General features: G+C 40.8%; 1 protein-coding gene across 3 annotated transcripts in view; it reads right to left on the reverse strand.

Moving 5' to 3' along the window:
* The window catches only part of LNX1 (ligand of numb-protein X 1), a 152544-nt gene that overhangs the window by 98247 nt on the left and 30052 nt on the right, over positions 1-24245 (reverse strand). For 2 of the 3 annotated variants that reach the window (XM_072620774.1, XM_072620775.1), the window contains exon 2: positions 22373-22851. In XM_072620774.1, coding sequence (XP_072476875.1) covers positions 22373-22797 — 425 coding nt within the window. In that variant the 5' untranslated portion in view covers positions 22798-22851. Of the gene's footprint in view, positions 1-10233; positions 10804-22372; positions 22852-24245 lie in introns of those variants that run through there. The other variant, XM_072620776.1, reaches the window with a different exon arrangement.

The following is a 24245-nucleotide window of genomic DNA, read 5'->3' on the forward strand; positions in this document are numbered from 1 at the left end:
AGAAACACTGGACAGTGGTGAGTTTTGCTTCTCACAGTAAAGATGTGCTCTGCTCAGGATGGAGGGAACATTTCCTTAAGTTTTTTCCATATGCCACAGTGAAAAACTGGAACCCCCAGTTGGCTGATATCTCACTGTGTGCAAAAGTGACTATCCTAGGGAGTAGGGAGGGCAGAGATCAGAAAATATATTAAAAGAAGAGTCCTCCTGGATGAAGGGCTGTGTTAAGGGTGGAGCAGGTATGACCTAGGTCACAGGTGTACTACCAGAGGGAGAAGAAGCCTCCACAAAACCCTTCCCAGATTCCCTTCATTAGACAAGAAGATCAATTAGGTTTTTCCTTCTTTCTTAATGACTTGGTGGCTTGACTATGTGATTGGGGAAAATAACTCCCCAGGATCTTGACTCATCAGTGATACCCATGAAGCTATGCTACAGTGTCCCTTTAAGGACAACTTCTCTCCCTGTCATGCCCAACACTGGAAAAGAAGAGATCCTACTTCCTCTACCACCAGGACTAGGAATTCCAGTGCTCACAAAAAAGTGTGTTCCCACATTTAATCCTTCTACTCCTACAACATAAACAGCCTGGAAGAACAGATTTCCTAGAACTTAGGGCTGGGGGAAGGGGGGCCTCTAGTCCACCCACCTCTTCTTAAAGATGAGAAACCTGAGACTCAGAGAATTGAAATGATTCAACCAGCATCACAGTGGCAGAGATGGATTTGACCACAAGTTGCTTGACTCAAAAACCTATTGCCTACAAGAGTCAAAAAGAGAAAAGGGAGGCAGGTTTTGTCTTAGTGTCTGCAAATATTAGCGTTTATGGGATCTTTGAGTGGAGGTTATAAGTGAATGACTGAGTAGGAAGTCAAAGCTAAGCAAGGAAAAGTCAAATGATGAAGGAGGAAGGAGGGCTGGACGAGATGATCCCTATGATACCTCCAGCTGGGAATCTTATGATCTTGTAATCCTACACTCTGAGGAGTTGGTACAAAATGAAAGAGACTGATTCTCAACTGGCAGTTCTGTCCTCACTTTGAATCAAGATGAGGCCTGTCTTTGAGGATTCCTGGAATGTCCCCATAGATAAATTCCCAAGAAGATGCTTCCAGGATAGAGTGGCACATAAGAATGTTATTTTAGAGGTAGAAAAAATAACATCAAAATTCATCTGGAAGAACAAAAGGTCCAGAATATCAAGGGAATGAATGAAAAGAAATGCTGGGGAATGTGGCCTACCCCTACCAGATTTCAAATTGCACTATAAAGCAGCAATCATCAAAACCATTTGGTACTGGCTAAGAAACAGAGGGGTAGAGCAGTGGAACAGGTTAGATGCTCAAGACACAGTAGTCAATGAATATAGCAATCAACTTTGATAAACTCAAGGACCCCAGTTTCTGGGATAAGAACTCACTGTTTGACAAAAATTGCTGGGAAAACTGGATAACGGTATGGCAGAAACTGGGCATAGATCAATGCCTGACACCATACACAAGAATAAAGTCCAAATGGGTAGATGATCTAGGTATAAAGATTGATACTATAAACAAATTAGTGGAGCAAGGAATAGTGTATTTATCAGATTTATGGAAAATGAAGAAATTTTGACTAAACATGAAAACATTATGAAGTGCAAAATGGATAATTGTGACTACATTAAATTGAAGAGTTTTTGCACAAACAAACACAATGCAACCAAGATAAAAGGGAAGTAGAAAATTGGGAGAGAATTTTTGCAACTAGTGTCTGTCATAAAGGCCTCATTTCTAAAATATTTAGAGAACTGAGTCAAATGTAGAAGAATACAAATCATTCCCCAATTGATAAATGGTCAAAGGATATGAACAGGCAGTTTTCAGAGGAATAAATTAAAGCTATCTATAGTCATATGAAAAAATGCTCTAAATCACTATTGATTTAAGAGAGGCAAATCAAAACAACTTTGAGGTACCACATCACACCTATCAGATCGACAAAACAGGAAGATGATAAATGTTGGAGAAGATGTGGGAGAGTTGGAACACTAATTCATTGTTGGTGGAGCTGTGAGCTGATCCAACCATTCTGGAGAGCAATTTGGAACTATGCCCAAAGGGCTACAAAAATGTGCATACCTTTTGACCCAATAATACTGCTTCTAGGACTGTATCCCAAAGAGATCATAGAAATGAGAAAGGGTCCCACATGTACAAAAATATTTATAGCAGCTCTCTTTGTGGTGGCCAAAAACTGGAAATCAAGGGAATGCCCATCAATTGGGGAATGGCTGAATAAATTGTGGTATATGAATGTAATGGAATACTATTATGCTATAAGAAATAAGAAATGATGAACAGGAAGACTTCAGAGAGGCCTGGAAAGACTTATATGAACTGATGCTGAATAAAAGGAGCAGAACCAGGAGAACTTTGTACACAGCAACAACCACAGTAGGTGAGGAATTTTTCTGGTAGACTTGGATCTTCATTGCAATGAAAGGACTTAAGAAATCCTCAGTGGACTCTTGAGGCAAAATGCTTTCCACATCCAGAGAAAGAACTATGGAATTTGATTGCAGAATGAAGCAGACCATTTTCTTTTGTATTATGTTTTGTTTTGTTTTATGATCTCTCCTATTCATTTTAATTCTTCTACGGAACATGCCTAAGGTGAAAATGTATTTAACAGGAATGTATGTATAAAACTTATATAAAATTGTATGGCGTCTCAGGGAGGGAGGGGGGAGGGAGGGGGGAAGGAGAAGGAGGAAGGGGGAAAAAGTCTAAGATATATGGAAGTGATTGTAGAACACTGAAAACAAATAAAATAATATAATAAAAAAGAATGTTATTTTAATGGTCAGCAAAATTAATCAATATATTGGAAAAGTCTGACTTTTCTCTCAATGTTCTGCAAAATAGTCCTTCACCTCTGTACAGAACCAGGGGAAGCTGGTTCCAGGTCACTTCCAACTTTGAAAAAAACACTTTAACATGCATCATTTCAAATTATTTCACATCACATTTATATAATTTCATAACATTTACCTGTTTTGTCAAAGTTTGATTTTTAACATAATAAACCTAAAAGGGAGCTATTACTCCTATCTGAAAAAAAAGAATATTGTTTTATACTTCCATGTTCATTTATCATTATTAATATTATCACATTCTTCTCTTTTAACAATCTAGTTCAGGTACCATTTTTCTTAACAAAATTTAGAGAAGCCTTTAAAAAAGTTTTATAGGTCACTGTTAATATATAAAAACAATATTTTCCATTCATTCTATTTGTCTAATACTTCCACAATGAAAATAAAGATATGTCCACTTCGATTTATAATATGTTAGTGTTTTGGAACCCTTGCATTTATCTAACTGGTTGATTTATTTACATGTTCAAAGACTTGGAGTTGTAGAATTTCAAACTCAGCTAGAAACTGGGTCACTAATCCATTCATAAGACTCCCTGAGGGTTTTTTAAATTAAAATTTTAAATTAATTAGAATTTTAATTTAAAAATACATGATCTATGTTTTATTGTATTTTTATTTAGTTTGTCAAATATTTTCCAATTACATTGTCATCTAATTGGGTCTCACTCTGTTGAGCAGTGGGTCACCACAGACTATTTATTTCACACCTCTGTTGTAGGGGTTCTTAGATAGCATTTAGTTCAAACCCTTCTTTTTACTGACACAGAAAATGAGGCACAAAGAGATAATCTGATCAATGTCACTCAGTAGTAGGTAGTAGAGTCTGGATTCCAACCTACATTGTCTGACTCCACATCCAGAGAGTTCCTTCCACCTCCCCACACTGCCTACTTTTTATTCTTAGTTTCTTCTGACTTGGGTCACCATGTCTGCCTTAGTGCTTGGGCTTCTCTAAAAGTTATACATTCCTTACAAGTTACCTGCAGAATTCCTTTGCGTTAATGAAGTGTTAAAAAGGAAGAAAGCCAGTATAATATCATGGCGTGGTTGATGTTATGCCAAACATGTTTTTCAAGGAACTTTCTATTTTGGCTTTCAATCCCCTGACATACCATCAGGAGGACAAAGGAGAGGCAGGCCTACTTTGCCAAGTAGAGAACATGTATCCTGGATCACATGAGAGAGAAGGAAGGAGAGGCTGGGGTTACATTACAGCTGGCAAAGCAGAACTGACTGGTTCTTGGGAGGAAGGGGAGCTAATAAAAAGTATCATGGGGCTCCCTGGACATCAAAGAACCCTTGAAAGCGACATTTTCATGAGTTAAGTGTAAATGAATCAGAAACATGAGGCTTCAATTTCCTTCCAAATACACAAGTTTAACATTTAAAAAAAAAAATGCTTGGCTCAACTTGTCAAGAATGCTACAAAAATACCAAGAGACAGGACCATGAAACCTCCACTGTCCTTGATTTCCCTCCTCTAAGTGGGTACCTAGCTACTCTTTTTCGTAAGTAGAAGGATACTCTTCTTTTTTCTATTTGCAATCAACTATACCACCTTCCTTCCATGTTCTAATCCATATTTCATTTAAAACATTTATACATACCTTTTTTAAAACCTAGAAATTAACATTTTTTTTTTTTAGTGCAAGAGAAACAACCTTTGGGGATTTATTTTAGATATCTGTACCCTAGCAAATCCAGAAAGCTTAACCTGTTGATTTAAACTTTGAAAGTAGGGGAATAATTAATACTGTAAAGTGAAGTGAGATAGAAACTGATCCTGAAGCAGGAATTCTTAATCTGAGTCTATGAATTAAAAAAATTTTTTTTGATAACTATATTTCAATATCACAGGTTTCCTTTGCAATTCTACATATTTTATGTATTTAAAAACGTCATTCCGAAAAGTGGGTCAATAGGTTTCCTCAGACTGCCAGTGCAGAGACTGGGACACACAAAAATGGTACCCCTGCTCTAAAGTTATTGATTCCCCCTCTACACATGTACATATTCATATTCTCTCTCTCTCTCACTCACACACACACATCTCCTCTCAAAGACTTAAAACTTATGGAAATATGACAAGTTTACAGCTGAGAAGACGTCTTCCCATTTAATAAAATTATTCCTTTCAAAATGCTTTCAACCGTTAAAAAAAACCGTAGTCTTGAATTACCTGGTTCATTATGTGACACCTGGCTAAAAGCAGGAGAAAGGGAAAATCAATTCTAAACAAATGTCCATATACAACTTTGACCTAGGGATGGCAAAAGGCAGCTAGGTGGTGCAGTGGATAGAGCAGCAGTGCAGGAGTCAGGAGGACCTGAGTTCAAATCTTACCTCAGACACTTGACACTCACTAGCTGTGTGACCTTGGGCAAGTCATTTAACCCCAATTGCCTCATCCTGGGTCATCTCCAGTCATCCTGGTGAATATCAGGTCACTGGATTCAGATGACTCTGGAGGAAAAGTGAGGCTGGTGACCTGCACAGTCCTCCCTCACTCAAAACAAAGCCAAGTGCAAATTGTCTTCATTTCTCTAATGGCATGGTCTTCTTTGGCAACGAAGGATGAACACACAAGGTTGGCAAAGCTTGAGGATCCCAGCAGAGGATTTGAAGGTGTGCAAAACTTACCCAGGCTGGTATGTTCTCACATACAAACAAGGTGTGGTGGGCAGAGGAGGGGGAGTTAGACCAGCTGTGTTTCATTTAGTTATTTTGGGGATGCAAACCCAGAGGTGAAACTTCTTCCTCCAGCTTGGTAGGTGTAATTAGTCAGAGGTGTGCTTTCTCGGATTGGTTTGTGAATACTCTACTTATGATTCCCATGTTCTGAGTATCTGATTTCGGCAGCCTGCCTTATGTAGTCAGAAAACCAGCCTTAGAGCTCTGGGGGCTCCCTGGCCTTATTACTCTGACAGCCTCTCATTCCTGGGCCTTATTTCCTGATAGCACCTAATGATTCATATAATGATATTGAAATCACTCATTTTAATGTTCTGAAACAAAATTACAGCTGGAACAAACCTTCTCTACTCAGAAAAACCAGTGCTGTATATACAGTCATCAGTGAGAATTCTAGCAACTGCTGGGAACCTCAGTGAGTGAGACTGAGCATCTGGGAGGCCAAGGTGCCACAAGGGGCAGGGATTAGGGTGAGGGGATGTGACCCAGGTACAGACTTTACTGGAGAGGCCCAAATAGGACAGCAACAAGGAGGGAGTCAACTTTCAAGAAGAGAGGGGCTGCTTAGAATGATTACTGAGGAAGGGTCTAAAAATGGGTGGTGGGGAGCAAGGAGTCTGCCACAAATGTATTCTGGCTTAGCTCCGGGGAGGAAGTGGCTGGCCTTGAGGAGGGTGCCAAGAGATGTAGTGACTTGAGGAGGTAGCTAGGTTTCAGAGAAAACTAGAAGGTAGAAAGAATGGGAAAGGAAGAGATCTAAGATGGAAAAGGGTATGCTAAAAAATAGTGGAAAGTAGAGGATGATAAAAATAAGAAGTCTGGGGAGTGTGAAGGGTGATTAAACTTATGGTCATGTAGTATGCACTTATGGGGCCTCTTTTCTTTTCTCTCCCTTCTGATATTAGACTGGTTTAATACTCTTGGGGGCAGGTAGAGTGGAGAGAGCCCCAGGCCTGATGTCAGGAAGACCCGAGTTCAAACGTGACCACAGACATTTAGTAGCTGTGTGACCCTTGACTACCCTGAGAAAGGTGTGATGAGTACCAGAATCTGTACATTGTACTTTGTATTTATATGTCGTATACTGTCCTGATTCTATGGGGGGAGAGGGAGAAAAGGGGGGCAGCCGTAACCAGTGCTCAGCTTCTTTGTTGCTCATCTCCTTGCCTCCCACTGATCCCACACACTAGCTTTCAGATGTCTCAGTCACATGGGATGATGCCCCAGGTCAGGTGGCATTTCTGGGGGGGTGGGGTAAGGTGATGGAGTTTAGCTCTGGTGGGTAACTAGGCCCTAGAGGAGGGATGTGATGGCTTCAGAACCCTGGGTATAGCCGGTAGGGACCAGGAGAGGGAAAAGATGACTGATGCTCTGTGGAGTGGGAGGGAAGAGGAAGGAGGAAGCAATCCTCCTTGATACTGAGGTCTGGAAGAAGCCCTAGCTGTTCTGTGCTAGTTCCACTGGATAGAGGAAGTTGCGGGGAAAGGATTATCACTTTTTTTCCTTCCCCTTTCTGGCAATAATTCACTAGTACTGATACGTAAATACTGACAATATTTTTATGAATATGAGTTAAGCTGACATTTCCTAACTTCCTGGGAAGCTCTCTGAACCACAGCAAACAATAACAAGGAACTTTTCATTCATCAACAGTATAGTTGGTAACTTCATTTTGAAAATCATAATCCACCCCCCACCCACCCACTGAGACCACACAGCAACAGCCCATTCAGAAGCACCCAATATAAACAGATGAAAAAACAGCTTCACGAGGGGTCAATAGCTGGAGTGTCTCCACTGCCCCATTTCTTCCCTCTCCCCTGCCCAAAACATATACGGGATCACATACGTTGACATACACACAAACACACACACACACACACACACGCAGAAAATAAAGCACAGCTTCCTCATTACTCTTCAAACTTGTAAAAAATAATATGTTTAAATTCCTGAACAGAGATTCATCCATTAAAGAACTGGGCCTGGAAGTCAGTGCAGTGGATGGTTAAATAAAGATGATAAACACACCCAGAAGTAGGATATGGCAGAGAAGGCGCTCTCAAAGACTGTATCGCCAAAGGTGGTAGCCATGGAGAAATTTCAAGGTTGAAGAAAGACAACAAGCCCACTCATATCAGGAATGCAGAGAATCAAACTTCTTAGTTCTGCTACTGTTGTTTAGTTGTGTCAGTCGGGTCCAACTCTCCATGACCCCATTTGAGGTTTCCTTGGCAAAGATAATGGAGTGGTTTGCCATTTCCTTCTCTGGCTCATTTTACAGATGAGGAAAATGAGGCAAAAAGGGTTAGGTGACTTGCCCAGGGTCACATTTGTTTGAGGCTAAATTTGAACTCATATCTCCCTAACTCCAGGCCCAGCACTCTAGCCACTGTCACCTAGCTGCCCCTATCCTTCTTGCTACCATATGATCGTAGCAGTCATTCCCATTGCCAAAGCACTTTCCTAACAATAGCCTCCTACGGGTAAGCAGTATGTGCAGGTTTATCTCCATTTTACAGATGAGAAGACTGGAAAGTTCACACAGACTAAGTGAGCGGTCAATAATCACATGGCTAATAAATGACTGATTTAGAGAGGAATCAAACAAAAATGTCAACCTAGAAGTCAAATCCAGAGGCTTTGGGTTTTTTTCCCCCAACTTGGTCTCACTGCCCTTTTATGTTGAAAATATGAGATGTTAGCCTTTCTAAGGGGATTAATTCAACCTTTCCCTATCTCACCATCACTTATTAAGAACCTATATATCTGGCACTATATACTAAGCACTGGGGATAAAGGGGGAAAAATGATCCTTTGGAATCCTCTAAGTTCACTCCTCTGAGATCCTCTTGAGGGTCTTCATTAAAGCTATTTTGTGTTATGGCAGCTACAGTGGAGTTAGTTCCAGGCTCAGCTACTGAGGCTGATCTTGTTTTCTTACTGAATGAATATTTATTAAGCAGTTATTACTATATTGTAGGCATCGTGCCAAGCTCAAGGACCTTACATTCTAATAGAGGAAGAGGACACATAAGGCAGAGTATTTTGGTCAGGTAAGTCTCAGGGATGGTAAGTAGAGTCAGAAGGCAATTGCCTGACAAGCGACTGATTTATATCAGGGATTCTCAACCTGAGATTAATCCTATGATCACTTATTCTTATTCTCTCCCCTCTGATATGAGACTGGCTATATACCCTTGAGTAAGTTTTTCATCTCTTAAGGCCTCAGTTTCTCCATCTGTAAAACAGCAGGGGCAGGGAGAAATAATGAGAGGGGAAGATTCCTTGGCAGGAACAGTATTTGGACTTATGGTATGGTATAGTCAGAAATCTGCACGGAAAAGGTGATGGGTCTTTCTGAGACTGATTCATTCTGGCAGCATTTACATTTCTAGAAAAACATTTTTCAGTGTCCTAGTTTGCCTCAGCGAGGCTCACCAAGTTTAGGTTTGGGTTAGCCTGTGTTAATCAAGAGCTTTTCCCTTTAGATATTCTTACCCAACGTCAAAAACCTGGCTTTACCTCCAAGAAGGTATAACCAGAAAAGCCTTAGAATTGCATAATTCCATAATTCAGCTAACATCCTAGAACAATCAGCATCTGTGTTTTTAGTGGCTGCGTTCCCTGATTTAAAAGGCACCTTTGGCTATCTCCACATGTTCTCTGGTGCTATCGCTGCCCTCTCTGTCAATCATAACCATGTTTACTCACTGTGATCGTATAATAGTCTTTTCCAGGACGGGCCTGTCATCTATTTGTAATTCCTGTTTAAAATTACCCATTGACACTCATTGCAGGCATTGCCAGTGAACTTACTGGGGTTATTTTTATACCTCCTCTGAGTCCAGATGACTGTTTTCCTAGTTGTTGTGAGCCCACTGGTTAGTCAAGTGAAATGCATCTTTATAAATGCTCCAAATAGCTGAGGCATACTTAGAAGAACTATTTATTTGTTTGCTAGAAGCCAGGATATTGCTCGTGCAACCTGCTTTCAAAGCTCACCAACAGCCGGACTCGGACAACAGCATGACTTGAGGTTTGCCCCATGGATTATTTTCTCTCATAAAAGATGAATAGATCCTTTTCCCCCCAAGATTCTATAAAACAAACAAGGGTGTCTTCCTCCTGTAAGGATAGTAAATGTGTATTTAAGCAAGCATCTTCCCTATCAAATAGAACCAGCTGATAGAAGCTGGAGATAAGACAGATGCTCACATTCATACTCTGGGCTCAGTCTCCTCTTTGGTTCTATTTATGGAAGGAGGAGATGCATTTATTGAAAAAAAGGCACTTAAAAATCAATGGATAAAATGGATTTTTAAAAAAGAAGCAAAGGTAGCATAGAAACCTGAACAATTCTTTGCTGAATGAGCTCTGCCCACATTAAGATCTCTGCTTTTTATTGTTTGTTAAACCAGGCACAGATTTTTTTTGTTTTTGTTTGTTTAATCGGCCATGTTGCTTTAAGATGCAGGCAGGAGGTTTTGTTCTATCACGCACGTTGGGTACATAGGATTTATCCCACTCAAGAGATGCACAATGCAGATGCAGGCACAAAAACAGGGAGACACAGACCCACAGACCCCATACATACACACACAGCCACTGTGAGTACTCACAGTTCTGAGTACAGGAAGTGAAGGTTGCCCACATTGTCAATATAGTTGGCAGGACTTAACCAAGGCAAGACCAGTAAGAGAAGAGCCTTCATTTTCTGTGCTTTCTTCCTGGCCACTTTGTCTGGCCACCGTGGGGACACAAACCTTCCAGCTCCCACTGTGACCAAAGCTTTCCCCTGCGCCGTAAATCAGCAGCAGCCCTAAAACCCTTACGCTAAGCTACACTGAGAAATCCCTGTTTTGTAAGAGGATTCCTCAGTCTGATTCTCAGACAGGCAGAGGTGAGGCCAGGCAAGGATGAAGGAGCAGCACCGAGCTGCTAGGCTGTAGAACCGAGAGGGCTAGGCTGTAGAACAGAAGGATGCTCGACCGGCCTCTTTCTCCTGCAGGATTCAGAGTGGTTCTCTGGAAGCAGCTGGTACATTTACATCACTGGCCAGAAGCAGATGGGTTATCAGGAGAGTAGGAGCATGGCATATCAAGCCCCCACCCAGCATGAGTAAGCATGCAACAGGAAAGGGAATTTCTGCCACATGCTACACCTTCCCAAAGCAAAACTCCTGCACCAAATGGATGGGGAATAGCACTGCCCCTGGAGACACACTCACTATGGAAGCAGGCACTTCAGCATGCAAACGTCTTTAAAAGCAACCAAGGGTATTTTCATCATATCAACTCCGGTGAATGCATATAAGTAGATGCGTGTGTGTGTGTGTGTGCGTGTGTGTGTGCGTCACAAGAAAGACAAAGACAGAAATAGAGACCAGGGTGGAGAGAAAATATTACCTTATACTTTCTCCATCCTATCCTCCTACTCAGATCTATTTGCTGTAGAAGAGTTGCAAGAAGATAAAAGAAAATTATAGGAGAGGCTAATCACTCACCTCTTTCCCTTTAGACTTCATCGGAGCTCCCAGGGGAGCTTGAAGTCACATTGTACAGAGACATGTACACAGGGTAAGAGTGCGATTCCTTTATAATCCTGGAGTTTGAAGACACAACTAAGAGTCACCTTTCAGTTATTATGTTGGGCATTCTTTGAGTCATGGAAGGTAGTGGCTTGAGGAGTGGACTTAAGACAAGTAGATATGGGTTCAAATCCTGCCTCAGATACTTTTCAGTTATGGGATCCTGAGTCAGTGACAACCTCTCAGGACTTCAGTATTCTTAACTGTAAAATGGGAATAATGATAGCACCTACTTCACAGGCATATTGGGAGGAGCAAATGAGATAAATGTGTGGAACCACAAAGTGTCATAAAAATGTCAGCTATGTCAATGATGCAGGACAATTCCAAGAGACTCGTGAAGGAAGATTCTGACCACATCCAGAGAAAGAACTATGGCGTCTAAATGCAGAACCAAGCATATTATTTTCACTTTTTTGTTGTTTTTGTATTTCACATTTTTTCCCCTTTGTTCTCATCCTTCTTTCACATCATGACTAATGTGAAAACACATTTAACATGATTGTACATGTATACCTTATATCTGATTGCACACTGTCTTGGGGAGGAAGCAGGAAAGGGAGAAAAATTTGGAACTCAAAATCTTACAAAAATGAATGTTGAAAACTATCTTTACAAGTAATTGGAAAAAAAAATACTCCTTCTAAAAATGTCAGTTATGACTATGATTATCCTGTATGTAGTTGTTTTCTTTGAGGAAGATGTGATAGAAAAATATTTAACGTTCATAAAACACTTTAAGGTTAGCAAAGTGCTTTACAAATATTCCACTTTAAATGACTATCTGATACCAAAGGATATAGAAACATCCCGGCCTGCATGCCTATTGACTTAGAAAATCACAGATTAACATTATCTATGTTTTGTTGCATTTTTATTTAGTTTGTTAAACATTTCTAGACTGTCGTATAATGTTGGATAGTACCACTTGCCAAACTCTTCCCCTTCCTTCAAATGCTATTTCCTTGAAGAAACTTTACCTGATTTTCCCTGAAAAGATGTCATCTCTCTCTCTCTGAGTACCTGAATAGGCCTTAGCCTAAAAAGGTCAAGGTCTCCCACTGCCTCCTGGGCCATCGCCAATCATCCTGATGAATATCTGGTCACTGGATTCAGATGGCCCAGGAGGAGAAAGTGAGGCTAGTGACCTGCACAGCCCTCCCTCACTCAAAACAAAGTCAAGTGCAAGTCATGTCATTACTTCTCTGATGGCATGGTCTTCTTCGAAAATGAAGGGCAAACACAACAACAGCAACCTCTCTCCTGAACCCCCAGAGCCCATTTTAAAAGCCCCTTTGTACATCGTGGCTATTTGTGTACTTGTCATTCTACCAAAATTCATTTGTAAGCTCCTTGGGGACAGCGACCAAACTTCATTCATTATCTTCTCTGCAGCAGTATAGAGTATAATGCCTCATACATCACAGGTGCTAAGTAAATCTACACTAAATGAAATTAACAGTATTTGTTTACTGATTCATTTGTTTTGGATGACAGCATATCTTTTCCCAAAATTTGGATTTTGATCAAAAGCATGACCAGAGAATTTTTAGTTTCCACTATCTTCATCCGTTTATCAATTTGTCAACACACCTATTTATTATGCACTTACAATGTGCCCTGGCAGCTAGGTGGCAGGATTGATAGAGCACCAGGTCCTGAAGTTAAGAGGATCTGAGTTCAAATCCAGCCTCGGACATTTACTAGTTGTGTGACCCTGGGCAAGTTACTTAACCTCTGTCTGCTTCAGTTTCCTCATCTGTAAAATGAGCTGGAAAAGGAAATGGCAAATCCCTCCAGTATCTTTGCCAAGAAAACCCCAAATGGGGTCATGTAGAGTTGGACACAACTGAAATGATCCAACAACTAAAAATGTGCCTGGCATTGAGCTAAGTGCTGGAGATACAAAGCAACAAAAAAAAAGCAAAAAGAAGCAGAAAACTATCTTTACATGTAATTGGGAAAAAAAATACAATCAAGTGGAAGAAAAAACAAACCACTCTCCCACAAAAATCAACCAACCAAAAAGTCCCCAACTTTTAAGGAGTCCACATTATGAGACAATATGTGATAACTAGATACATGTAAGATATATAGAGAGTACATACAATGTGATATCAGAGAGGAAGGCACTATCAGCTGGGGGGGGGTGGGGTTGAAGGTTGGGGGGAGTGACCCAGAAAGGTCTTCTTCAGAAAAAGATCTGAACCCTGTTTTGAAGGAAGCCAGGAAAACTAAGAGGTGGAAGTGAGGATGCATATCAGGCAAGGGAAACAGTCAAGGCAAAGGCATGGACGTGGGAGATAGAGAGCTACGTGTGCAGAAGAGCAAGTAGGCCATTGTACTTAGGGATTCATGTTACCTCCAATTTATCGTTTCAATGGACATTTTGTGGCTTGCACAATTAAAATGTCTAAAAGCTACGCTTGACAAAAGTAAGCTTAGAGAATGGCTTCCAAGCTAATTTTGAAAATTGGTCCTAAAAAATAGCTATCCGTGTTTCTCTCTTGCAGGATGATAAAGACGTTCCAACACAACAGAGCAATGACTAAGTTAGTGGTCAGTGGAATCACAGGAATTTCTCCATCCCTACAAATCAGCTAAGGACTATTCTGCCACCTTATTATCTGACCCAAGAAAATCCCATAACTTCTCTGGCCTAGGTTGCCTCCTCTGAAGAAATGCACATAATACCCTATATATCTGAAGGCAGAGGACCAGATGATCTCAAGGATTTTTTCCGGCTCTAAGAGTCTATGATTCATTGAAATGTTAGGTCCTGTTTACATCCACACCGATTACGTCGTATAACCAGCTACGTATAGGGAACGTCCTTCCTGCATCCAAGACTCATGAAGTGAGTCTGGAATCCAGTTTGCCAGCTCATGTTGAACTGACTTTGCCAACTTAGTTGAGCTGAGTCAGCAGAGATAAATGGTTCTATTAATAACAAGCATAAAAGCATGTAGTCATAATAAGCCAGAGCTCATAGGGAAAGGAGAAAAAGCTTATGAGGATGACTGCTTGGAATTTGGACTCAAATATCTCCATATCACTTCCTTAAAGCCCAATTACCTGCGAATAAAGGGAGATGGGTGTAGGCCAACAGTGATTAAAAAAAAAAAAAAGATGGCATGGTATAGCAGTAATCCCTAGGAAGGGAGTTATAAGATCTGGGTTCTTAACCTGTCTCTACCACTCACCTTGCACAAGTAATCTCCTGGTCTTCTGCCTCCTAATCTGTAAAAGGGGGATAATAATACCTGTACTACTTACCCCAGCATGTTTCATAAGAATGGAATCATGTTAATGGATAGGAAGAGCTTTGGAAACCCCAAACACCTATGAAAATGGAAGCTGTGTTTTTTTAATTGTCATATTGCCTTTTAAGACTGAAAACCTACTCCCCAATTCCATCCAATCAACCAACAAGCATTTATTAAGTACTTAGTATGCCAAGCATGAGGCTAAACACTGAGGATATAAAGGCAAAAGTAACCCAGAACTTGTCCTCAGGGAGCGTACCTTCTAACAGAGGAAATAACACACACTCGCGTACAGGTATAAGCAAGAACACACACAAAGCAGACAGGAGGAAACTTTGTTTGGGAAGACACCAGAAGCTCATTGCTGTCCTTAAACTGTGGTGCCCAGGATGGAACACAAAAATTGCTGATGAGTTCTAAAGGTGGCTGAGCACAGGGGACCATCAACTCCTTCAGCTACGCCCCTTTTAACCGAAGCCCAAGTCTGTATGAGCTCATTTGAATGCTACGCCACACTATGACATATGGACCTTGAAGGTCACCAAAGGTGTAGTTGGGGAGACCAAACAGGAGTCTATTGCAATCGTCCATCCACTTCTGGCTTCACTTCCTCATGTTCCTTTTAGCCCCAACCCGAGCTACAGAAGCCTTTCTTTTAAAATGTGTTGGTCACTAAGGAAAAAGGCTCTTTCTGCCTTTCATGTTCCAGACAAACTGTATTTTCAGCAACCCCTGACATAAGGAATAATAATCATTCACCCGTGGTTTGCTACTCAGAGAAATTCCCCTGGATATTTCCAAAAGTGGGAAGAGGCAACTGAGAGGCAAAGTGATCACAGAATCTCAGAGTAGGAGAAAAAATGGGCTTCAGGGGGCAAAGGCAATCCATAAGAACTCTCTATATTGTAGCATCTACAACAGATTTAGAGAGTCCTCATTCAGCCTTTGCTTTTCAGTGAGCAAATCTTCTGAGATACCTCATTTGACTTTCCAATATCTTTCATTGTTAGAAGTTTCTCCAATCAAGCCCAAATTGGCCTTTTCTCCTACTTCTATCTCCCCTGGGCCAAATAGAGCAAATCCAATCAGCAGATAGTGTCAAGCCTGAAGTCAGGAAGACTCATTTTCCTCAGTTCAATTCTGGCCTCAGACTAAGTGTGTGACCCTTAGCTTCCTCACTTGTAAAATGACTGGAGAAGGACATGGCAAACTACTCCAGAATCTTTGCTAAGAAAACCCCAAATGTGGTCAGGAAAAGTCAGACAGGACTGAAAAATGACTGAACAGCGACAGCAAAAAATTCTCCTTCCACATGATAGTCCTTCAAATAACTAAAGACACTCTCCTGTTCCCCTGAGCTTTCTCATCTCCAGGTTAAATATCCCCAGTTCTATCAACCAATTCTCATAAATCATGATTTCCAGACCCTCCCTCGTCCTGGTTTTCCTTTCCTGGATACTCTCTGGCAATTTATCAAGGTACACTTTACCCAGTGACACTGATCTCTTGGCTGTTTCACAAACAAGACGCTTCATCTCTTCAGCTCTGGACATCTTCCCCATGTCTGGAATGCTCTCCCTCCTCTACTTTAGCTACTGACCTCCCTGTCTTCCTTTAAGTCTCAATTAAAATTCTACCTTCTCCTTTCCCTAATCCCTCTTAATTAACCAAGGGAGGACACTGGAATTATCTCCTGTTTATCCTGAATAGAGTTTCCTTTGTATATACTTGCTATAATGTATAGACCCCCATTACAATGTAAGTTCCTTGAGGGTAGAGATTGCCTTTTTTTGTATCTCTTGTGGTTAGCACAGTGCCTGGCACACAGTAGGTGCTTAATAAATGTTTATTGGTTTGATTCCTAAAATGTGTCACCTGAATTGTACATATTACTGATTAGGGCAAAGCAGAAGATTACCATCTCTTTGATAATTATTCCCCCCTTACAGAATGTAAAACCATTTATAGGCCCAGCAAAATGAGCTGAAACCTAACTTGATCATCTACAGAATCTTTGCTCTGTAATGAAAATTCCAGTTACAATCTCATTCTTCCTCTCCACAAAAGACTAGCTATACAAGCTTGTGGTTGGTCTACTAAAGTCCATTTTCTTTCATTGCCTCACCAGAAAACAAACAAACAAGCAAAAACCATTCATGAGCTTTTCCCACTAACACCAAATGAACATGGTGTTTTACTCTGCCATCCTGACTCAGCACATCCTGTTATGGATATCCAGTGAAGCCAGGTAATATCCACGTAGTTGGTGAAGTCTCACCCACTGAGGACAGTCATATCTGGTTTCCTCAGGTATGCAGCAGCAGTGGCATTCCTAACTCTTACATTATGGCCACCATTCCATTATCCCCATGGTTAATGGAGAGCTACTTTCTGTTGTGGGGGCAGCAAAAAGCTTCAATATGGCAATTCACTTAGCCTCAAGTCTCTGAGAATCACTTGAAAATGAAAGGGAATATAATCTCCCCATAGAGGCTAGGCTCAGAGCTAGACTTGCTCAAAGTTTATACTCTGTAAGAAGAAGTAGGGCACCTCCTAAAAGCCCACGGTCTCCTAAAGCCCAGCGGGCCCCCATTCCTCTTGGCCACAGCACTTACTAAAGGAGAGACTAAAGGTATTTGCCCTTGTCTTATTAATTGACCCAATTCAGAATTTATATTACTTATACAGCAAGGTATGTGCTTGTCTTCTCTCATCTTTTTAACATGCCAATGCTTCACTGTACAGTTAACAACGACCAAACTTGTCTCCAAAGAAATGAAAACATTCTTTGCAGAGATAAGGGACCGCAAGTGTAAAACTCAGCATGTGAGATTCAGTTTATATGTTGGTTAGGTTTGTTGAACTGCTTACTTTCTTCTCTTCCTATTTTATTGTTGTTTTAAGAGCTGACAGTGCATGGGGATGAGGAGATATAAAACCAGAAGATAATAAATGGGACAATTTTAAAAACGAAACAAAAAAGTGCCGTTTCTTCAAAGGAACAATCCCACCTTTGTACCTTTATTCAGAATCTAGTCTATTGTGGATGCTCAATGGATACCATATTAACAGGGATTCTGTAAGACAGCCAAGTGCTTAGTTTCACTACACATCCTCTTAATATCAGTGAAATAAAAGCACGACCTCTACATACCCTCTTCAAAAAGGGAGGATTCCCAGGGTCAAGAGGTGCCTTAGATTGACTTAACTTCTCCCTTACTGCAGTTATTAGCAAGGCCTTTCTCTAGAAGGCCGCTATTGGACCGACAAGCCAACCCTCTCTATTGGAAATCCTTTGCAAGTTGTCCCTTCAGTAACAGTGTGTGAGCTTTGGGGGAGGTCAGAGGTCAGAGGAATTAGTCAGAGGCTTCCAAACAGTAGCTCACAGTCTCAGAACTCCCTCAGGAGAGTTCTGGGGCTTGGAATTAGAACCAGTAGCCAGAGAGCCCTCTGTATAAGGCAAAGTAATTTGCATTCCTACTTCTAAGCAGAGAGCATAGTTTTTATCCAAAGATTTAGATTCCACTTGGTTCATCTAAAATCCGTTGACTAAAGTTGTTTATTAAGTTCAAGATCCCTGGGGAAAGACTGCGGCAGAATTTGTTAAACAGGTATCACACTACGCGAACCAAATGAGTGGTTCCTATTAGCAATGGCCCTATCAGTAACCTCTAACAGAGGCCTTAGCCAAGGGAGGGTAAAAATATTTCTCAAACATCAGCTTCTTCCTTCAAAGATGTTTCTGAATCTTTTTTTGTGTGTTGTACACCCCTCTGGCAGTGTGGTGAAGCTGATGGATCCCCCCTCGGAAGGGAGGATAATAATAGCACCTACCTCCCAATGAGATCTTTGCAAAGGGCTTTGCAAATCTTTAAGTGCTACATAAAAATGCCCGATGATGATGATAAGAAGAAAGCCAGAGGTTAGTGAAAACAAAGATATTAATGTTCCCCCCCCCCCCAACCCTGCTCAATTTCATAGACTCTGAAATCTAGGTTGAAAATGCCTGCTTTAAAGAGTGAAAAAATTGAATACTTGGTTAAAGGAAATTTAAAAAATATTTGCCCTTTATTCAAGGCTTTTTAACATAAGGAGGTTCAAGGCCTAATGCTTCCAGTTTCCAGGGTTCAAAGCTGGCAGTTCCAAGTTTTCCAAGGCAGCCCTTGACACCAGGCACCACTGAAAAGGATCCCTTTAATTAATAATCTATATTCATACCCACACTAGTGGTTTTCCAAATTTTCCCACTGTATCCAACTTCAAGAAATCTTTGCCTTCCTAAAGTACCTTTTCTAAAAGACAAAAAACTACATTTAATAAATTAAAACCACAAAATGTTTGAAAAACCGACAAGTTTACCCACTGGCATCCAACTTCTCCTTGAGCCCTCAAGACTTCAAATGGGATCGTTCCCAAGTAAGAGGACTCTGCTTAAGAAAACAATCCAGGCCCATAATCTCCTGCTTTTCAAGCTGAAGGAACTAGAGAGGTATTAACAGCTTAATCCTTTTAAGATCCCCAGTGAGGATCTTAAGCATGTGTAAGTATTATTTCAAGCCCATAGGTGAAGGTCTCTGAGCACAGACTCAGAAATTTGCCCAAGGCCAAGAGGGATTCCCGAGTCTACTAACCTCAGATTCTTACGTGCCACCTTGGACACCATCGGAAAAGAAAAAATATTAGGTGTGTGATGACCAGCATGTGTTGTAGGAAATACTGGTTCTAGCCCACTTAGAAAACTGAAATGCTGAAATATCAGCAAACAACTCACTTCAGAGACCTTCCTTCTTTAAAGGACAGCACCGTATAGTTTCCAGTGCACTGTTCTCTGAGGCATAACCTGCCTCAAACATTTAAGGTCATAGATTTAGAGGCTCTTTGAGGTTGTCTAGTGACTAGGTATGGGTGAGGAACCTGCGGCTTTGAGGCCATGTGTGGCTCTCTAGGTCCTGAAGTGCAAACCTTCGACTGAACTTCAAGTTTGGATTCAGTCAAAGGGTCACACTTGAGGACCTAGAGGGCCACATGTGGCCTAGAGGCCATAAATTTCCCACCCCTGGGTCCACCTCCTTCATTCGGTAGATAAAGAAACTGAGCTGCACAGAACTGACAAACAATAGGTGACAGGTAGAGGATTCAAACCCAGGGCCTCAGACTCTAAATCCAGTGATAACAGTAGCTCACATTTATAAAGCACACTTACCATGTTCCAGGTACTGTGCTAAGTGTTTTAAATTATTATCATCTCTTTGATCCTCACAACAACCCTGGGGAGTATCCCCATTTTACAGATGAACGGAGTGACTTGCCCAGGGTCACCTAGCTAGTGTTTGTGGTTACTGGTCAGTTACTTTTCAGTTGTGTTTGACTCTATGTGACCCCATTTGGGGTTTTCTTGGCAAAGATACTGGAGTGGTTCATCGTTTCCTTCTCTAGCTCATTTTACAGATGAGGAAACTGAGTAAAGGGTTAAATGATTTGCCCAGGGCCACCCATCTGGTAAGTGTCTGAGGCCAGATTTGAACTCAGGAAAACTGGAGTCCACCTAACTCCAGGCATGGCACTCTATGCATTGTGGTGCCACCTGGCTACCCAGTGATTTTCCTTCCACCTCATGAGTCTGAGTCGTGTGATTCTAGACCCTCTAAGTCTCAATTCCCTATTCTGTAAAATGAGGTCAATAATATTTCCACTACTTACCTAAAATATTTATTATTAGTGTTCCCAGGGAAAGAATTCTAAGGCAGTTTGCTCAAGGAAGAGGCATGATTCAAATCCATTTTGGGGTTCAATCCCCTTCCTGGTATTTTTTAATACCATGCAAAATACTAGCTAAGTCTTTAAACTGGGTGGTTGTCTTTTTGAAGTGAGCTCTGTTCAGTTGGTATGTAGTCAATTCATTCTTCATGTGCCCCTTTCAATGCAGTCCCCATAGCAAGCTGTTGAAGGATAATGATTAACCATATCCCTCTTTGAAACTTTCATAGATCACCAATGGAATGTTCCATTAGACTACAAATCTTGGGAGGAACAGTGAATTGGTTGCCATATCTTGTTTGGGGAGCATATGGTGATTTGGAATTATATGTAGGCCAAAGCTTCCTTTCTTAAAGGAAATTTCTCAGCAGATATTCTGGGCACCACCAACTTCTATCCTACAGAATCATCCTGTCATCTGACAAATGCCCACCCATATTCATGCCCTTAATACCTATGGATAGAGATAGAATGTGGATACCTATGGATATAAAGAGTCAGCATGTTGCAGTAGAGTCAGAAAATTCTGTGTTGAAATACAGCTTCTGATACTGGTCATATAACTATAGACAAGATACTTAACCCCTCTTTGTCCCTCAGTTTCCTCAACTGTAAAATGGTAGTAATAAAATCTGCAGCACCAACTTCATATGGTTGTCATAAGACACTGAACACCTCAAGTCCCCTAGGTACCTCAGACTAGAAATCACTGAGTAAGCACCCACAGTGTAGACTGAGAGTCCGTCACTAAACGTTTATTAAGTACCAACTGTATGCCAGACACTTTGGACCAATGAATTTATAGCTTTAGTAAAATACACACACACACACACACACACACACACACACACACACAGTTATATAATGTATATAATTACCATTATGTGACCTTCTAAAGAAACGGGCTCTTATTCTCTCAATTCTAAGACAGAGGGAGTACAGATAAATGTCTATACATATATATGTATATATATATATATATATGGCTATACTCCAATGCCCATACTCCAATCTATATACCTATACATATATAAATATAGATAAATGTCTATACTCCAAAACGATCAGCATTACTTATTGTCATTTAAACTTTGCCGAGAATGGTGAACATTCCAATCGGAGAATATGCTGCAGGGCTGGACACAGTGCTTGCCCCAGAGATCACACAGGTGAATGGTGCCAAGTTACCCAGGAGTGCAACAAGCCAGCTTAACTGGCCAGTAAACATCACTAGTGAGTTAGCGTCAGCAAAGACCCACGCATCCCATCACATCCCTCAGCCCAGGCTCTGGCATGGCTCCAGACGTAAAGACTCACTCAGAGCATGGCTACATTTTTAGGTTTGAAGAAGTCATCCCTCTCTTCACCTCAAAAAATAGTCAGATGAACCTTTGCAGTTCTCATGTATGGTAAATACTATTCTGTCTGGACCAAACCTCAGTGTTTTAAAACTAAGAAACAGGATATCGTTCTCAGATGTAAAACTCAGTAAAGATCGATGGGAAACAAATCTGGAGATAAAACAATCTCTTTCAGATAGTGATACATCCTTCCCTTCCCATGGGGATAATAGGGATGATGTTGTTAGGATATTTCATACATTTTTCAGATGAAGTCTCTATTGTTTTGCTTTGTTATAAGACAAGGTTGAACTCAGGATGGGGGAGTAAAAATTGACTGTGATATAAGAACAGATCAACCTCATTTTAAAAATATTTCTAATTTGAAACTCAAAATCTTATAAAAGTGAATTTTGAAAACTATCTTCACATGTAATTGGAAAAAATTAAAATACTAAGTGGAAAAAATTTAAAAATGTAAAAAAAGATTTCTATTATTTTTTAAATTCTCTCTCTGTCACTCCTTTTTTTCCTCCCTACCTTTTTTCTCTCGTTCCTTTCCCCTCTCCCTTTCTTTCCTCTCTTTTCCTAGGTTGGGTCCTAGTCAAAAGGACCTACAAAGTTTTCCCATTCCAAATGAATTTTCCATGTGTTATACAGAAAAGAAAAAAAAGACACTAGACTCTCCTAGTATTTTGGATGCACTTGAAGTTAGCCACCCGTGACATTTGGAGACATAGTTAGCTTCCTTACCTTCCCAGACAACTGGGATTTCCTGAAGCTGTTTGGGGGAAAAAAAAGGACCTACCTGGTCTGAAAATGGTATTCCAGGTCGCAGCGCTGCAAAACTTCTGAACAGTGTTCTGTGAAAGGGCAGGTTACCACCAGTTTATTCAAGAGCTTATTGACTAGGATACTGGACTTTTTGCAGTTCTGTAAGATGATTGTCTTGCGATCCACGGGGCAAAAGTCTTTTTCCACTAAGAAGTTAGTGAGGCAGAGGGTGCAGTAGGTATGGCCACAGGGAGTGTCCAGGGGCTCCAATAGAGCTTGAAGACAGATGTGGCAGATGAGGTCATCATCCACTTCCTCAGCATAGCTATAGAAATGGTTCTCCTCAGGGGAATGGGCTTGGCCACACGTGGCACACAGTGCTTTAGGGCTAGGATCCATGCCTTCAGAAAGGTCTGGCTGAATCATGACTGGGGAGGGGCTGATATGACCGGAAACCATAAAAGGCAACTCTTTAGGTGGTCAATCAATATATCCTGGGAGCCATCTACATACCTAAAGGAGAAAGAAATAAAGAATCTAAATAACTTTCACAAAAACTAAAGGCCCAGACCTCTGGTGGGCACAGTGCAATGTGGTCCAGTAGGCAGGGAATGGGACTAAACTTTAGAAACCTAGAGTAATAGTACCAACCCTAGTACTGACATAGAACCTCGAATGAGTTACTTGGTGTGTGTTTGCCTCTATTTCCCCATCAATTAGAATAGGGACAATAATATCTGTTCCTCTAACCTCATCACATGGTTGTGGAAAGAAGGAGCTAATATCCACAAAGCACTCCCAGTATCTCAGAAGAAAGATACGATAGAAAAACAAAGTCTTATTAATAAAATTAAATAATGATTTATAAGGGAAGAATGCCTGACAGGTCAGAACAAGGAGTAACACAGTTAACTCTTTGGTATCTTTCTCCATTCTTACTTTTTTCTTTTTCTTCAAACAGTATTTGCAAATACAGAGTGAGAAGAAGTGTGGTACAGTAGATATAATGCTGGTTTAGGCTTTAGGAAGACCTGAGTTCAAATTCTACCCTTTTATACCTTGATGAATTCTGAACCAACCCCTAAGGAAGTCACTGACCCTCTCAATGCCCCAGGCAATTCCTTAAGGCCATGCAGAATTGCCCATCTGAACTGATAGAACATTTTCTTCCTACATTGTACCATGTCCCTGCACCAATTAAATTACAGTTCCAGACCAAAATTTAAAAGACAGAACATACTGTGTGGGTTTGTAAGCTTATGATTATTTTTGAAATACCTAAAAAAAAAAACTAGATAAGAATCATAGCTTTAGGTATTGAAAGGACTTTAGAAGTCAAAGTCCAAGCCCTCTCAATTTACAGAGGAGGAAACTGAGGCAAGTGACCTACTCAAGGTCACATAGGTGGTAAGTCTCAGAAGTCAGGTTCAAATCCCAGTTCTCTGACTCTGTGCTGTTTCTATTGTACCATGTTGGTTAGCCTTTAAATTGTACACTGAGTAAAAGGAAATAAGACTTAGGGCTAAATGCAAGAAGGTAGTTCTAGTGGGGCTCCTGAATAAGTTTGTCCCACCAAAAAAAAAAAAAAAAAAGGTTGCCACAACATCCGTAGCAGGATTGGACAGCATTGATTGACAGCTCAGCCAGACAGTAATAGGACATGGAGGATGTATAGCCCTCCACTGATTAACACATAGGCTGCCTCCCTCAATGAATCTCTGTTGCTGCTTCTGAAATGTCAGAAAAATAGATGCTACTGACTCCTCAGATCCTTATCTTCTCACCTTGTAAATAGCATGTGGACCCCAGACAACCCTAAAATTCTCCCCAGGTGCTCCAACGTGGCCATAAACCTATGAGAACTTTAGTTTCTCTCTGTATTTTTCCTTGTGTGAAGGTACCCTTAG

Source organism: Notamacropus eugenii, chromosome 6 (genome assembly GCF_028372415.1).
Source record: "Notamacropus eugenii isolate mMacEug1 chromosome 6, mMacEug1.pri_v2, whole genome shotgun sequence".
Classification (NCBI taxonomy): Eukaryota; Metazoa; Chordata; class Mammalia; order Diprotodontia; family Macropodidae; genus Notamacropus; species Notamacropus eugenii.